This window comes from Monodon monoceros, unplaced genomic scaffold, assembly GCF_005190385.1.
Source record: "Monodon monoceros isolate NGI ecotype Baffin Bay Population unplaced genomic scaffold, NGI_Narwhal_1 Super_Scaffold_13, whole genome shotgun sequence".
In the NCBI taxonomy this organism is placed as follows: Eukaryota; Metazoa; Chordata; class Mammalia; order Artiodactyla; family Monodontidae; genus Monodon; species Monodon monoceros.
In genome coordinates, this window is record NW_021703769.1 from 70,486,238 (window position 1) to 70,502,551 (window position 16,314).

Below are 16,314 nucleotides of genomic sequence, written 5' to 3' on the forward strand. Positions count from 1 at the left end.
GGGGGGGAGCGGAGCACACTGCGCGCGGGGAGGGAGGGAGGGCGGGGGGCGCGAGGACACACAAGAGGCTGGAGCGGGCGCGAGCGCGAGCGCGCGCGAGGCCAGCGGGAGGGGGGAGGTACGAGAGGGACTCTGGCGGGAGGAGGGACGGGGGAGCCACCCAGCAGCTGGAGTCGCCCTAAGCGCGAGACCCCTGAGACGGCCGCTGATTGGCTGACGATGGCGCAGGTGGTGGGCGCGCGGGAGACGGGGCGGCTTCTCTTTCCCCCCTCAAAGATTCCACCCCCCGCCTCCCTCCACCAGCGGCCGTTATTTCGCGCGCACGCGCACAAGCTCGCTGTCGTTGCCGAGCGGGAGAGTAGGGGAGCGCGCGCCGGGGGTACGGATGGGGCGGGGCTAAACTCTAAGCGCGCGCCCGCCTAACGGTTGTCGTCCTCGGACTCTCGCGGTAGCTTTTTGTGTCCTCTCGGCCACCGTCCCTTCCCCCTCCCACTCCAGCGGTTTATTTACAACCCTGCGCTGCTTCGTGTTTTCCCAAAGATGGCGCCCAAAGAAGTTAACCCGCAAAGCTTGTGGCCCATCCCCAAAGCAATTATACCCCGGCCCCGCCCTCGCAGTCCCAAGAATCAGGCTGAAGCAACGGAGTGAAAACTGTATTTACAGGACAAGCAATTACACAAGGATTTAAAAAGAAAAAAAAAAAGGCAGAGTGAGGAGGACAGCCGGCAGTCAGGAGGGCCCACAGCGCTGGCCCGCGGCAAGACCCAGGATGTTCGCCTGCAACACAGGAGGGAAAGGGAGAGCGGCGTTAGGGCCGGGCAGGGCACAGGCTAGAGGGAGGAGGGGGCCCGAGTCTCGTGAGCTCACCTTCAGGAACGACTCCATCTGTTTCCCGGATATGCCCTCGACGCGTTCCAGGTCCTCCACCTGGCAGGACAGCAGCGATGGGGAAGGGGTCTAGGGAATGCCAGGCTCCCCCCACCCAACTCCATTCCGGGGCTGTCCTCCCTGGGCCATTACCTGGCTGAAGGGCCCGTGGAGCTCTCTCCAGCCCACGATGAGCTGAGCCTTCTTTTGGCCAATGCGCTGCAGGCTGCGCAGATCCCGGGCTGACCCTTCATTCAGCAGATCTAATATTTTTTGGCGCCCACGGGCCAGTAGCTCCGGGCTGATCTGTAGCTCCCAGCAGTCCTCACCCTTCTCCTCCGGCTCTGAGGCATCCAGGGACTCCAGCTATGAGGCAGGAGGAGGTGAGTGACAGAAACAGCAGTAACAGCAGTGGTTTACTGCCGGGTGCTGTTCACCACTCTGGACTCCTCTGCCAAGGATAGGAACCTAACAGCACCTACCTCCCGGCCCTCCCCAGCCTCTCTTTCTTTTCCCTCCTGTACAGTGTCTGTCCCAAAACCCTTCCCTCTGGTCACTCTCTGGGTTGATTCTCATTTTACCCGACTTGTGAAAGAGTAGAATAGTGTTGCTGTGAAGATCAAATGAGTTAATGAATGTAAAACACATAGTAAGCTCTTAAATCTGGTTCCTCACTTCTAAAAGGACAGAATAAGCTCTTTCACCCCTAGGAAAGCACATAGAAGGTACTCAACAAGTGACACACTCCCGATGTCATCACAGTTTTTAGGTAGGTCTTCCAGTGTTGTTTCATTTCTTGACAGTTTAGGCTGTTTGCCTAAATGGGCTCTGAAGTTTGTAGAGGGCAGGACCCAGGCTGCACACTGTACCTAGTAAGTAGCTACTGACTGAGAGCAAGAGCCATCACGAAGAAAGGAAAGTAACAGGTGATGGACACCCAGCCCACTAAGTACATTCATATTACTGCATTTCATCCTAAATGCCCTGTGAGACGTCACTGCATTCAGAGGATAAGCAACTTGGAAGAGTTGTAAATAGCTGATAAGTGTTCTGACAGGCCATGTAACTCTTTGGCCAGTACTCTTCCCACTAGAGCTCTCTACCCCTTACTTCTCCTGGGTTCTAGGTATAGCCTAAGCCTTCCGCTAGTCTCACCTTTCTCTTCCGGCCTTTCTTCTTCAAGATATGGATCTCGGCATTTGGGTATGCTGCCTGCTCCTGAACTGAAAGCAAGAATTGTGAGCTGGAATCACAGCAGAGGCCACTTTTCAGCCCCCCAGTAGCCACTTGGTTCTTCCATTACTGATTCCCCAGTTCCCCTCCAGCCTGAGTTAATCTTCTTTTGTTCTGTTTCCACACGGCCTTTCTTATACCTGTATTTGAAACTAATCTCAGTTGGTCTTGCATGATAATCAGTCATGCACTGGTCAGTCTACCCCATGGTACTAAACGCCCGGGAGCAGTGCACCCAGCTCTTATTTCACATCCCCCTCCCCCTTCGCATGGTGGGAGGACATGAGTGACATGAGGACAGCTGCTCCAAACACCTCCTTCCTTCTAAGATCTCTGTTATCTGGGCCCTCCTGGCCGCCAGAGCCAAACTTACTCAGTTGTAGGGGCATCACCACAGCCTTTTTGAGGGGCTTAGCCACTGTGACTGTGCGGCGGGCAAGGGGTCGGAGCATTGTGGGAGAGTAGTTCTCTTTCTCCTTTGGGTCTGCAGCCTCCTGGGCCAGCACCTTGGCTTCCAGTTCTTTTTGCTTCATCTTAAGCCTCTGTTAGAAAGGATCAGGGAGAGATATGACCCAGAACCAACTTTAGGGCAGTAGATTAGGACAGTGAGTGTGCAGGACTCTGAGGCCTTAAAAGGGCAGGGCGAGGACCAACAGGAGAAATTACCAGGAGACAACTGGAGCCCAATGTAATTAAGGGCTTTCTAATGATCAGGGCTGTCCAGAGGTGGAACTAGCTTCCTTATGAAATACTGAAGGGAAGTTCAAGCAGAGAGTCCTCACTTAATATGAACTGAGTTTTAGGAAATGGCAGTGTCTTGCATTTGTACTTTTACCTGGAATTTTTTTTTCTCTCACCTCCTCATATCTGACCTCAATTATTTTTCAAAGTTCAGCCATGTTAAGGACATTCAAGCAGAAGCTGGAGAACTGAGGGATTCCAGTGTTGGGTGAAAACTGGATGCTGGTCCAGCCTTTCAGTGTCCTTCCCTATCTGAAGATCCTCAGGCTGCTTCTCAAGGCCAGTAGGAATCCCAGCCCCAACCCCCCAACACTTACCTCAATTTCCAGATCCTTCGCCTCCACTGTCTTCATAAGCACCATCCGCTCTCGCCTCGGGGTGCTCAGCAGAGGGGTCCCCTGGCTCCCCTGGGAGCCCAGCAGACGGTCCAAGCTTAGAAGGCGCTCCACCATAGCTGGGTCCATGCTATTTAGCTTCTGTAGGGGGCTGAGCAGACAAAGAGGTTACTCCCCACTTACCTCTTCTCTCATCACCTTCTCCAGCCGCAGATTTCCCTCATGCTGCCTTAACTTGGTGTTTCTGTGGTTCCAGAACCCTGGTGTTAACTTGCTAGGCAACCCTGAACAAGTCATCGAGACTCTCTGGGTGCTGTGCCTTCTTCAGGCGAAGGGGGATTGATCTCTACCTGCCCAAGTAACTTCTCAGGGATGCCAGGAGATCAGATGAGAAGAAGCATTTAATGAACACCTGAGTGGCAGGTATTCATGGGGTCTAGGACACCACCCTGCCCTGAAGGCACTCACTGTCTAACAAAGTAAGAGACCGTGATAAGGTGATAGCAAGGGCCAGGTGCCTGTCCATTTGGAGGGGTAGTCGGTGAAAGATTCACAGAGGAGGTCATCTTCAGCAGGGCTCTGAAAACTACTGAGGACCTCAAGTGCCAAGCCTTTCTCCTGTGAGCAGTAGGAAAGGCCCATTCAAACAGAGTCCTGACTTAATCTGAACATGATAATGTCTAACATTCCTTCCTTCTGTCTGGAATTTTCCCCTCACACCTGATCTCAATTATCATTCAAAGTCAGTTTGATGCCAGCTTGATTGTATATCTTCTTTCCTACACTGTGAACTAGCTCCTGGAGGACAGAGACTGTCCTGTTCTTTGTGTATAAGTGCCTAGAAGAGCAGGATCAGAAAATATGGGTGAACAACACAGAAGTCATTTCTTCCTTCCCGGCTCTCACAGAACAGGAGGATCCTCCTTCCTTATTGTGCTCTGTACTATCGACCTTGCATCATATACTGATGTTCCCATCTTGCTTCCTCTACTGAAACTTGAGCTCCCTGAAGTCAGGGTCTGTCTAGGTCTGATGTGCCCCATTCTCTGAGATTACCCAAGATGCCTATCTGACAGAGACCTTGCCTGTTTCACACATAATACAGGTGTATGGGTGTGTGTGTTTCTCTGAGTCTGTACACATAGGAGAGGGGACTGCTGACAAATGGCTTAAGAAGGACAAGATTGAGAGATGGGGTTCCAAGTGAACACAAGCACCAGGCACCTTTTTATGTATGCCATCCTTAACTACAATAGTCCCCGGGGGCAGGCTGTACACTAATCCTTGGCCGCCTCAGGTCACATCTAGTCTTAGGACTTATAGAGTTTAGAGAAGCTTTATTTGGGTTAGGGGTAGAAAAAGGACAAAGTTCAAACTGCAGCTGGTTCCTTGAAGGGCTAGGTGGCCAGACACGGAAAGCAAGACCACTAAACAGGGGTGACCTGAATATTAGTGCATACTGGGCCATGAGGTGGGGCTATCAGAACCAGGGAGGGAGGCCACACACCTCCCTGGTTTAGAGAGGCTTTGTTTGGATTGACGGTAGAAGCAGGGCAAAGTTAGGACAGCAACTGACTCCATGGAAAGTCACAGAAAGGTTGGACTCTAACATACAGACTGAGTCTCAATGAGACATCTCTCTTCATCTCTTATCTCCTTTGCTTTGCTCTTACCCTTGGGACCTGAAAGACCGGGTCCTCATTACTCCTTGAACCAGAAGCAAAAGTACTCATCCTTGAAACATCGGTGCCAAAATGTGAGATTTTGCTGACTGCCTAAAGGGGTTGGAAAACAGAAAGGCGGGGCTAGGAGCTCAAGGGGGAGCCTCCTTATGGCCCCCAGCCGCAGCGTCAAGGCTGGAGGTTGATCTTAGCACTTCAGTGAATTCAGTAGAGGATTTTGGGTGAATCCAGTGGAAGAACAAGTTTACAGCTCAAGGATCCGACAGGCTAAACCCAATGCTACTCTGCACCCAACCCAGACACAACAGGAAAGGGAATATGCCCAAGACCCCTCCCTCTCTGCTCACCTGAGTTTCTGGGAGGCAGAAGATGGAGCTGCTGGGGGTTCAGGACTCCCAGTCTCCTCTTCCTCAGGGCCTCGGGCTCTCTTTGCTTCTGACGGGCCTAGCAGTTCTTTCTTAGACAGTTTAATAGGTGCCAAGACTAGGGGAAGATGGCAGGGGAGGGGAAAAAGGGGGCGTCAACTTCTATGCTGATGCTTGGTGGACTCAGCAAACTCCCCAGCTGTCCAGACTGGGCCTTTCCACTTCTACCAACCCCAGTCCTCACCATGAAGCTGTAAGCTCTCATTGGTAAAAGGCCGATTGATCACCTCCTTGGACCTGGCTGCAAAGTTGAGTGCAGAGACTGTGTCTAGGTAGAAGCGTCTCTCAGGGGCAATGTTGGCGATCAGGATGCTGTGGGCCGAGCCACCCAGAGAGTCCTAAGGGACGGGGATGGGGCAGGGTGGGTGGGCCAGAAGCCCCACCTTCCCCTTATCTGACTGCTGTTCCCCAACACCCCAGGAGGCCTGAGAACCCCCTTCTCCAGCTCCTTTTACCCGAGATGGGAGGCCTGACCTGTAACAGGCGAGTAAGCTTGCTGTCCCGGTAGGGCACCCGAGGGAGGCCCTGGTTCAGCGCATCGACCACCTTGCCCAGTACAAAGAGGGAGGTGTTGATGGCTCCACTCTCCTTCAGCCGCAGGCCCTTGTTGCCTGTGCGCCGGTTGTCCTCTGAGCCAGCCAAGTCAATCAGGTAGAGTTTTCCCTCCCGCTGGCGAAATGGGGCCAAACGTTCCCGCTGATCCACCTGGGGATAAGAGCAAGGGCTCCAGTTTAGCTCAGGCTCCAGGGGCTTCCCTGGTCCTCACCCCTGTCAGTGGGCCTCACCTTAACCAGGAGCACAGCGTGACTGCGGGAGGAGCGCTGGTTGAGCCTCGTGGCTCCTACTGTCCGATTTCGACTGGCTGGCAGGAAATGCCGCTCAAAATCAGCAAAGCTAGTGATGGGCTTCTGTGTGAGGCCCGGAATCAGGATGTTTCCTCGGCAGTCTTCTCGGATCACCAGGTCTCCTGATGAAGGTTCCAAGAGGTCTAATACCTGTTTGAGCAGTGGGAGGTAGGGCCAATCCTCCAGTTACAGGCTGCTTACTTCCTGGCTATTGGGCTCCTTTTCTCTGCTGATTCTCAGAGTTGTGCCATCCACTACCCCAACCTCTGTCTTTCCAGGTCTTACGCCTTCTTGCTAGAGCAGAGCTTCATGTTCCAGAACTGGGTCTGATTTCGACCCTTTGTCTCTTCCCTCCCCGATAAGAAAGGGGCCTCACCTTTTCCTGGTAGATCTCTAAATAGGACATAGTGACAGAGAGGGCCCATGGCCGGCCCTCAGCACTCTCCTCCCTTGTGAGCTGTAGGAGGTCCATGAGAGCCCGGGGAATCACCCCAGGTTGCTCTGGGCTGCCCAGCATTGTGTGCGTCTTCCCTGGAAAAGGAGTGGAAAGAGCTGTGAGAATTTCTTCCCCACTCCCGAGTCCTTTCTGACCCATAGCTGTTCTGTATCTGGCTTCCTCACCTGCTCCTGTGGGCCCATAGGCAAGCACACTGGCATTCTGCCCTTCCAACAGGTGCCTCAGGATGGGCTGCACTGATCCTGCATAGATGTCCTGCTGAGAGCTCCTCTCCCCATAGAAAGCATCAAACCTGCAGGCAGGAAGAAAGGAGGGGATTAGTGGAGGGTTCCATTCTCGCCCAGACCAAGAGGATAAAACTGGTCTCAGATTTAAGAGTCTCTATCCTTTTTCTTACACAAAGACCTAAGAAAACACCCACTGAACACCGTTCCATCCCAGTCTCTGTATTGGCATAGAAACACAGAGATGAATTTGATGTCCCTGCTCTTGGGAGTTCTGCAGCCTGGTGGCATAGATAGATACCCATACTTTGCTGCAATTCAGGAAACGAAGGTGGGAACGCACAAGGAGGAGTAGCACTCTGCCTGGGGAAGGAGGATTTCGCCAGAGAAGAGAAAGATACTCTATCAAAAATAGCACACAAACAAGACATGGTATGAAAGGGCAGGGTATATCACAGGATATACAGAAAGTAGTATTTGTACACAGTAATGGAGTAAAAGAGAGGATGCTGCTTATGACTAGATGAGACTCAACACACCTGTAGTCCATTCACTGCACTCCAGCGGAGAAGCTGTGGCTAAGGCCACAGCAGGGATTAGTATACGTGGAGTGTAGCATGTGTGAGGAGGAATAAGGCTGGAAAGAAACTGAAGCCAAATTGTCAAGGGCCGAGAACAGGGTTGGCAAACTTCTTCCATAAAAAGCCAGATAGTAAATATTTGGGGCTCTGTGGACCACATGGTTCCTTTCACAACTACTCAACTCTGCCGCTGCAGTCGGGCAGAAAACAGCCACAGATAATATGTAAATAAACGAGTGTGGTTGTGTTCCAATAAAGCTTTATTTACAAAAAGGTTCTCGGCAGGGCTTCCCTGGTGGCGCAGTTGTTGACAGTCCGCCTGCCAATGCAGGGGACATGGGTTCGTGCCCCGGTCTGGGAGGATCCCACATGCCGTGGAGCGGCTGGGCCCGTGAGCCATGGTCGCTGAGCCTGTGCTCCGCAACGGGAGAGGCCACAACAGTGAGAGGCCCGCGTACAGCAAAAAAAAAAAAAAAAAGGATTCTCAGCAGATTTGACCTGCAGACTAGTTTGCCACCCTCTGGCCTAGAATAACAGGCCAAGGAAGCTGAACTTTAAATCTCCAAAGGAATTTTAAAGTAGCTGCCCTTGTGAGTTCTATCCCCAAACGTAAGTGGTTGTCTCCAACACCACCCAGCTGTAGCCTGGGTTGGCTAGCTGGTCTGTGCTCCCCCAACCCTTCCCACACCTCCCCAAGACCCGAGGTGGGGCTCCCCTGCTTACCTTTGCTGCTCCTTCCCCACTTTGTGCCTATTTCCCCTGTAAGACCGTGAACAGTAACTTGTGTCTGATTCAGCCCCCAGTCTTCCCCACAGTATCCTACAGAGAACCTATCACAGTGGGCACCTATGAACATTTTCTGAATGAACAAACGAAGGTGTGGCGAACAAAGCTGTGCTAAGGAAGGAGCAAGGATCCTGAGGAGGAAGGTCTGAGAAACTGTCTGGGCAAGTGATAGTGTGAGCAGGCCTAGAAGAGAGAGGATAGGAGGGAGAGTGGCCTGAACCCTACTGGTATTTGAGAGTCTCCTGGTGGTTCCTCCAGTTGGCAATCTCTAGAGAACAGCTGTCCAGGCCCCGTACACAGGGGGTATCATTTTCTCCAGCTGCTCCATCCACAAATGGCCGCAGTCGCACAGCTACCCTTACTCGAGCTGGAGGTGGGCGCCGGCCAGCTCCCACCTTGCTTAGCCGACAGCGACCGGCTCCTGGAAGAAGACAATTTTTAGGTGTGAAGCATGGTGGTAGCTTTGCTGAGAAGTAAGGGTAGGGGTCTTGGAGGAGGAGGTAGTTAACTTAGCTGACCCCTGAAGGATGAGTAGGGTCACTGCCAAGCATTCCAGGCAGAAAGAAAGGCACGTGCAAAAGCCTGGAGGTGTGAAAGCACGGCCCCCTTGGAGAACTGGTGAGGCAGGAGAACTGTGTGTTCTCTTGGTGACGGCGAGCACAGAAGGGCAGGATGGAAGAAAAAGATGAATCAAATACATGGTCTCAGGCGGAGTGCAGTGGGGCAGGGTGGGGTGGGGTTTGAAGGAGAGAGATTATCTATAGGCTGGGACTGTAAACCAGATTGAGTACTTAGCAAACGTTAACATTTATGAAGCACTGACTACATGCGAGGCACACTTTAATCTCCATGGTGTCACTGAGAGGTAGCTTCCGTTAGTCCCATTTTACCAGTGAAGACACTCGTAGAGGCACAGCAGCTCTTCCAAGCACCTCAGTGTTTTATGCCTGGAGCCATGCAGCTATTACTTTATCTTGTACCATAATCTACATTGTGTCTTTTTGCTTTTCAGAGGAATAAGCAGAACAAAACCCCAGCATCTTAGTAGACTAGAGACCCCCGTAACCCTGACAACAGAGGCAGGGAAGGAGGCCTGGAGGCTGGGGTCCTGCGGATACCACTGGGAGGGCTGGGGGCCACAGCTCATTTTGGGGGAAGCTCTTTCCACCCTGGCCATGCTGTGGGTGTCCCCAAGCTTGGCCTCAGTTCCTATCCTACTTAGTAAGTAGGTCCAGTGGGGTGTAGACTGTAATGTATACACAAATAACCTGGAAGATCTAGTTAAAATATGAATTTGGCTTCAGTCCCTGGGGAGATGCCTAAGGTTCTGCATTTCTAGCAACTCCCAGGTGATGCTGCTACTGCTGGTGGGACACACTTTGATCAGTCAAGGTGTAGCAGACCAGGACCTCATGGGGTTGTTCTAGGATTAAAAGAGTTGACATATGCCCCTATCTAAAATCAGTCAATGAACTGCCTGACCTTTCTGTGCCTTTGTTTCTTACCTGGTTTATTATACATATAAATACATACACACATACATATGCCCCCCGCCAACCTGTTAATGATGGTTTTCTCTCAATGGGGGATTATGTGTGTTTATTTTCTATGTTACCCAGTTCTGTAATGCTGTAATGTTTGCATTAAAAAATAATAATAATAATGACACTGTGGACATCTTTGGAAGGCATGAGGTTAAGAGGCAGACCCCAGTCCCTTTCTGTCCCAGCTCAGTTTGCAAAGGCGCTAACATGCAATCATCTATGGTAAGATTTCTGTTTAGTTTGCTTCCCATAATTAAATCTAAGTCATTTGGCAGGGGGCTGGGGGGGGATTATGAATTATTTTTATCATCAGAAAACACAGTTAAGATAAAACTAAAAAAAAAAAGTCTCTATTTCTGTGAGGATTGAATGGGCTGAAAAAAATCTTACGAGGAGGGTATTTCTCTACTTTATATTGGAGGATACCATACTATAACTCACAGCTAACAGCAGAATTCAAACCTAGATCTCATCTCTAAAAATCTGCTTTTAATGAGGATGTCGTATTGCTTCCCTGTGATGTACCAACTGGGTACATGGGAAAGTTCTTGGTAGCTCTGACTCTCTCCTTTTTTGCTGGTGGTAGCAGCTGGTTGTTGGGAACCACAGGCCTCATATAAGGCAAGAGGCTGGCCACACAGAAACAGCAGGACAAAAAGGTGGACAGACTAACCCTGGGAAGAACCTTATGCATAAGTAAGGTATACACACAGCAGACAGTCCATTCCAAAAACTGGGCCTCGGACTTCCTTGTTGGTCCAGTGGTTAAGAATCCGCCTTCCAATGCAGCAGACGCAGGTTCGATCCCTGGTTGGGGAACTAAGATCCCACATGCCGCAGGGCAACTAAGCCCGCATGTCACAACTACTGAGCCCGCGTGCCGCAACTACTGAGCCCGTGTGCTGCAACTACTGAGCCCGTGCGCTCTAGAGCCTGCATGCCACAACAAAAGATTCTGCGTGCCGCAAGGAAGATCCCACATGCCGCAATTAAGACCCAACGCAGCCAAATATTAAAAAAAACCAAAAACTGGGCCTCTGTTCCTTCATCTGACAAATGAAGCTAGTAACACCATTTCTCACTTTAAGGTTTACAAAGCACTTGGGCATCTAGTCTTCACTTGACCCTCATGGCAATCCTAAAAGTCAGAAGTAAGTAGAAACCTGCAGATGCACCTGTGCAGATAAGAAAGCTAAGATGCAAAGAGGTTCACTGACTTGTCAAAAATGTGTGCAGGAGCCTTTCCTTTCCTATCTTTCCCAGGGTTTTTTTGGTGAGAACAGAGAAAGATGGCAGATACAGAAGCACTTAAGGAAGTTCAGTGATCAATACAAAGGGAAGGGGAAGTCTGGTGTTGAAGAAAGAGTAGAGGGCTAGACAGAGCTGAATTTAAATTCCAGCTCTAACACTTATTAGCTTGTGACCCTGGGCAAGTGATTTAACATCCATATGCCCCAGTTTCCTTGTCTATAAAATGGGGTGGGGAGGGCCTTGGAAGAGGTTAACAAGGATTGACAGAAATAAAATGTCAACAGAGTAACTAGTACATAGTAAGCAGGTTGGTAATAATTCAAGGTTGGAAAAAATTCAAGGTAAGATGGCCTGGGTTCTAATCCCAGCTCTGCCACTTACAACTAACTAAATAACCTGGGGAAATGGTTTTCCATTCCTGTGCCTCAATTTCCACACCTGTAAAAGTGGGAATAAATAAAAATAACTCCTCGTCGGGCTGTTAAGGCAACAATAAGGTAATTCATGTAAAAGTGCTTAGCACAGCACTGGTACTTGACAAAAGCCCAGTAAGTGTTTTATTATATATTCATCCATTTTCCAAATGAGGAAACGTCAGTATAGAGAGGTTAGCTAGGTTGCCCATAGTCAACAGCTAGCTAGTGACAGTTTCAGATGAAGGTCTAACTCCAAAGTTCATTATGTGATTCCTCGGGCCTTCTCAGCCCCTTCATCTTTGTATCCCCATGGGCCTTAGAGTCGGAGACAAGTTCCATCTACCAGATGTGTGACCTTGGGAAAGCTTCTTAACCTCTTCAAGCGTTAGTTTTTTTTTTGTTTGTTTTTGGATAGTTACCTTTTTTAAAAAATTAATTATTTATTTTTGGTCGTGTTGGGTCTTCGTTGCTGTGCGCGGGCTTTCTCTAGTTGTGGCGAGCTGGAGCTACTCTTCCTTGCAGTGCGTGGGCTCCTCATTGCGGTGGCTTCTCTTGTTGCAGAGCACAACCTCTAGGCGCATGGGCTTCAGTAGTTGTGGCACGTGGGCTCAGTAGTTGTGGCTCAGGGAGCTTAGTTGCTCTGCGGCATGTGGGATCTTCCGGGACCAGGGCTCCAACCCGTGACCCCTGCATTGGCAGGCGGATTCTTAACCACTGAACCACCAGGGAAGCTGAAGCCTTAGTTACTTGTTATAAAAATGACAGTATCTACCCTCATAAGACTGTGAGGAGTCAGAGAAATAATGTACATACAATGTTTAGCACAGTGCTGGCAGTAAGTACTCAGCAACGTAAGCTATTGTTATTGTTATTATTACACTTTCTCTTGCTACTCACTCCCCTCAAGGCAGCAACTCACTTCTGCCCTCAGCAGGGTCACCAGTGACCTCCTTACTGCTAAATACAATAGGCAAGCTAGGTCCCCATCCTGTTTTGACTTTGCAGCAGTATTCAACACCCTTGATCTGCTTTTCTTTGGGAAACTACTTTTCCCTTAGTTTCCCTGCCACCCACCAGCTCTCTATTCACTCCTTCTCAGTTTCTGCCAGTCTTAAATGTTTTTCCTAAACTCCTTCTATCCTCTCTCCAGATCAGGGTTGCTCAATTTCTGCACTAATGATATTGGGGGCTGGACAATTCTTTGGGGGTGGGGCCCCCTGTGCACTGTAGGAAGTGTAGCACATACCCCCCCTGCCCCACCAGTGTAACAACCAAAAATGTTTCCAGACATCACAAATGTCCCCACGGGGAACAAAACTGCCCCTAGTTGAGAACCACTACTGACTGACTAATCATGGGCAAGGTCACCTGCTCTCTTGGCTTCAGTTACTGCCTCAAAGCTGATGACTCCTAATTGACAGCTCCACACCACAGGCTCTCCTGAACTTCGGATCTGCATTCCCAGCTGTTGCCCTGACACCTCTTCTTACATGGTTCTCAGGTATTTCAAACTCCACCCATCTTAAACTGAATCCTTCCCCATCTCTCCGCAACCCCATCTTCCTTCTATGCTCTCTAATGTAAATAAATGGAACCAATCCCAAAGATGGCAGAGTCTTTCTTAACTCCACCTTCTCTCTCATTTCCCACACACTCTTCATTAACATCTGTCAAGTCTACCTTTTTAAATGAGTCTACTTCTCTCCATCCCCACTGCACAATCTTTGCCAAGGTTGTCTTCATCTCAACAGCCTCCCAGCTGGTCTCCTTGCCTCCAGTCTCATTCCCTTCCAATCATTCTCCCTCCACTTCCTTCCAATCATTCTCCCTCCACTTCCTTCCTTGTATTGTAAGCTCTCAGTCATAATGAATTTCCTTCAATCCCTACAACACACCAAGTTCTCTCACACCTTTGGGCCTTTGCATATGCTATTCTCTCTCTCTCCCTGGAATATCTTCCTTACCACCTCCTGCCGCCTCCCAAGCAATTGAGGTAAATCCTTACACCTTACTTCCTCTAAAAAAACCCTTCCCTTGTAAAATTACTGCCCCATTAAGGCTCTGTTAGGTGAGCCCATAGCTCTCCATGGGCTCTCCATCCAAGCACTCATCACACCCCACTGTAACTGCATATTTGTCTGTCTTCTCCAAGTAACTGTGAACTCTGCTCACCTTTATATTCCCAATGCCAGGCACAGACTAGGCTCTCAGGGAATATTTGCTGAACAAATTAAGATTTGACTAACATAAAACATTGGCTTGTTCGTTTCCTGTTTTCTTCATAAAAGTGGCCACTGCCATTCTTGCCTCAAAGCTCACAGTCCAGGGGAGGACAGATGGAGAGTCACATGCACACATCTGCCAATGGTCTATCCCTTTCATCATAAAAGCAACTTCAAGGTTGGGCAAAGCTAGCACTTCTAATTATTTCTCCTAATTTTCCCCTCTCCCACAATTCCCAAGCTTCATTCAACTTAACTCTTACTGATGAGGAAATTGAGCCAAAGAGAGCATCTTTGGCCTCTCTTTACATCATAAAAAAGAAATCGATCATTTGGTGGTCTTTTCATCCCACCAAAGCCTGGCAAACTCCTATCCAACCTTTGAAACCCACTTCAAGTATCACTTCCTTAATGAAGTCTTCCCAGAATACCCAAGGGTTTACTTCAGCTTCTGCGTTCCCTATAGCAGGTTATACATATCTCTCGTTGCTTTTCATGTTATAGATTTATATGACTATCTACTGAAACAGACTATAAGCTCCTCTAGGGAAGGGACAATGTTCATTCAGGCATTTTTATGATATCTACTGTGTAGCAGACACAGTGGGTCTTAGAAGGGTGAGGGGGTGTTGTGCTCAGACAGCAGGAATATCATGTGCTTGGGCATAATGGTTAAGGGCAGAGGCTCTGGAATCAGACTGCTTGGGTGTGAATTCAGACCCCAATATTTACTAGCTGTGTTAACTTTGGGCAAGCTTTTTAACCCATCTATGCCTCAGTTTCTTCATCTGTAAAACACGAACAATAATAGTAAACCACCTCATAGCATTGTGTGGAGATTAAATGATTCATCACCATAAAGTACTTACAACTGTGCCTGGCACCTAGCAAGTGCTCAGCATGTGTTTGACATCCTACTAGATAGCTGTTTCTTCACAGGGGCTGACAAACACTAAGGTCTCAAATAAATTACTATGGTGCCCATTATAATCACTGATCACAATTCAGTCTACAGGAAGAGAGCAGAACAAGACTCTGAATGTCCTAACAGCCTTTCCAACCCTAAAATAGCGCTGACTGCCAAGGCTAGAGCGTAAGGAGACAAACAGTCCCTTATTTCCCTTTTCTGTGATCCCAGCACATCCTATGCTGTCAGCTCACCCAGCTGCAGCCCGTCTGAAACTCTTACCTCTCTCAGGGATCTCCCTGCACCCAAACAACACGTCATACATGAACCCTTCCCCCAGATGCGCATCCAGCTCCCTTTTGTCCCTAAGGTTAGAGTATTAGCTACTCTTCGCTCGCTTTCTCTTGTAATCTGAGATGGGTCATTGTCCCCATTTTACGAAGAAAACTGAAGCTCACAAGGGAAAAGTGCGCTGGGCTCAAAAGTGCGCCGGAACCAGGTCTCAACCCGGGTCTACTGATCTGCGTCGAGAGCAAGAAACAGTGAGGAGGAAGCAGCCTACGACTCCCATACTCCCAGCTCCCCCCCGCCCCCGCCCCCGCCCCCGCGCTATTCCTGGGTCTCCCGGACAACTCGCGGAGCCGGGACCGGACTCCGACCTATCGCCCCACAAGTCTCCAGACCACGGCACCCACCCTGCCCGGGCTCGCGTACCCGAGGTCGCCGCCGCCATCTCGCGTCGCCTCCGCGCCGGGACCCCCGCGTCCATCCTTCTCCTTCCTTGGGCCCGCCTCTCCATTCGAATTTCCCGCTGCCCCGCCCTCTTTCCCGGGCTCCACCAATCACGGCTACTTGCCGCCGGAAGTCTCAGCTTGTGCCTCGCCCCTATTCCGCCCTCTAGGGCTCGCCTCCGGGTCTTGCAAGAAAAAGTTTCCCCCGGAGTAGAATGCATGCGCGCACGTCGGCTACGCGGCCGTTGACGTCCGACTGGCGCTCCCGCGCAAACTCCGGAGCCCGACGCGTTGGCCACAGTGGCCGTCGGGGGAGCTGGTGAGCGCCGCGCGGCACTGGGTTTCTTTTACCTTCTGGGTTTCGAGGCATAGATTTGCGTTAAGTGTAGAGTTTTCGCCTCATTTTTTTTACCCCCTCAAATAATTACGAATTTTGGTACGAATCAAGCAGAGGGTGGTCGAAGGCACTTCATCGATTTATCCAAAAATTTATCTGAACTGAATACAATTTTTGCTATTCTAGTGGCATAATTAGACACATTATAGGAATAAGGAAGATGTTCGCGGAAGTGGGAATATTTCAAACGACTAGTAGTGGTGTTCGGTTTTACAATTTCTTGCTTCAGAAGTTGTTTCTCGCGCTTGTGAGGCGGGAATTGTTTTGTGGGTTTGAGGACTTGCCCTCAGGACAAGTCAACGGTGCTTTAACGTCTGGTCACTAATTTAGGTCAGGCCCAGGCTGGCTGGATTGTGGACAATCATGCTGCACTCACCTCTTGCTGAGCCCACAGCCACTCTGCGGTGCAGAGGCCAGGTGACATTTGTGTCCCCTTATGTCGCATGTCTGAGTCGAGGAGACCAGTTCGGATGTTCTTTACTTTGTAACTCAGCACTCAAACGTCGGAGTGAGGGTTAAAGCATGGCTCAGTCTGTTACTTAGTCAACTTCACCCTTGGTCCCATGTCCTGTGGGTTTAGTCGTCTGTCAAGTAGTTCCCTATCCCTTCTGGAAGCTAACCAGGGATGATCATCCCATCTTTGAGCTCCTGGTAGGGCCCTGATTTAGAC

At 50.0% G+C, this 16,314-nt stretch overlaps 1 protein-coding gene across 1 annotated transcript; it reads right to left on the reverse strand.

Moving 5' to 3' along the window:
- Positions 1–637: 637 nt before the first annotated feature.
- Positions 638–15,317, reverse strand: KIF22 (kinesin family member 22). Its single transcript, XM_029219264.1, has 14 exons — positions 15,231–15,317; positions 8,402–8,597; positions 6,750–6,877; positions 6,505–6,659; positions 6,069–6,278; positions 5,758–5,988; positions 5,468–5,621; positions 5,206–5,341; positions 3,159–3,327; positions 2,474–2,642; positions 2,023–2,090; positions 1,021–1,233; positions 868–927; positions 638–777 (listed from the first exon to the last, which is right to left on the reverse strand). The coding sequence occupies exons 1-14, from the start codon at positions 15,313–15,315 to the stop codon at positions 730–732; spliced, it is 2,022 nt and encodes a 673-aa protein (XP_029075097.1). The 5' UTR covers positions 15,316–15,317; the 3' UTR covers positions 638–729.
- Positions 15,318–16,314: the final 997 nt, after the last annotated feature.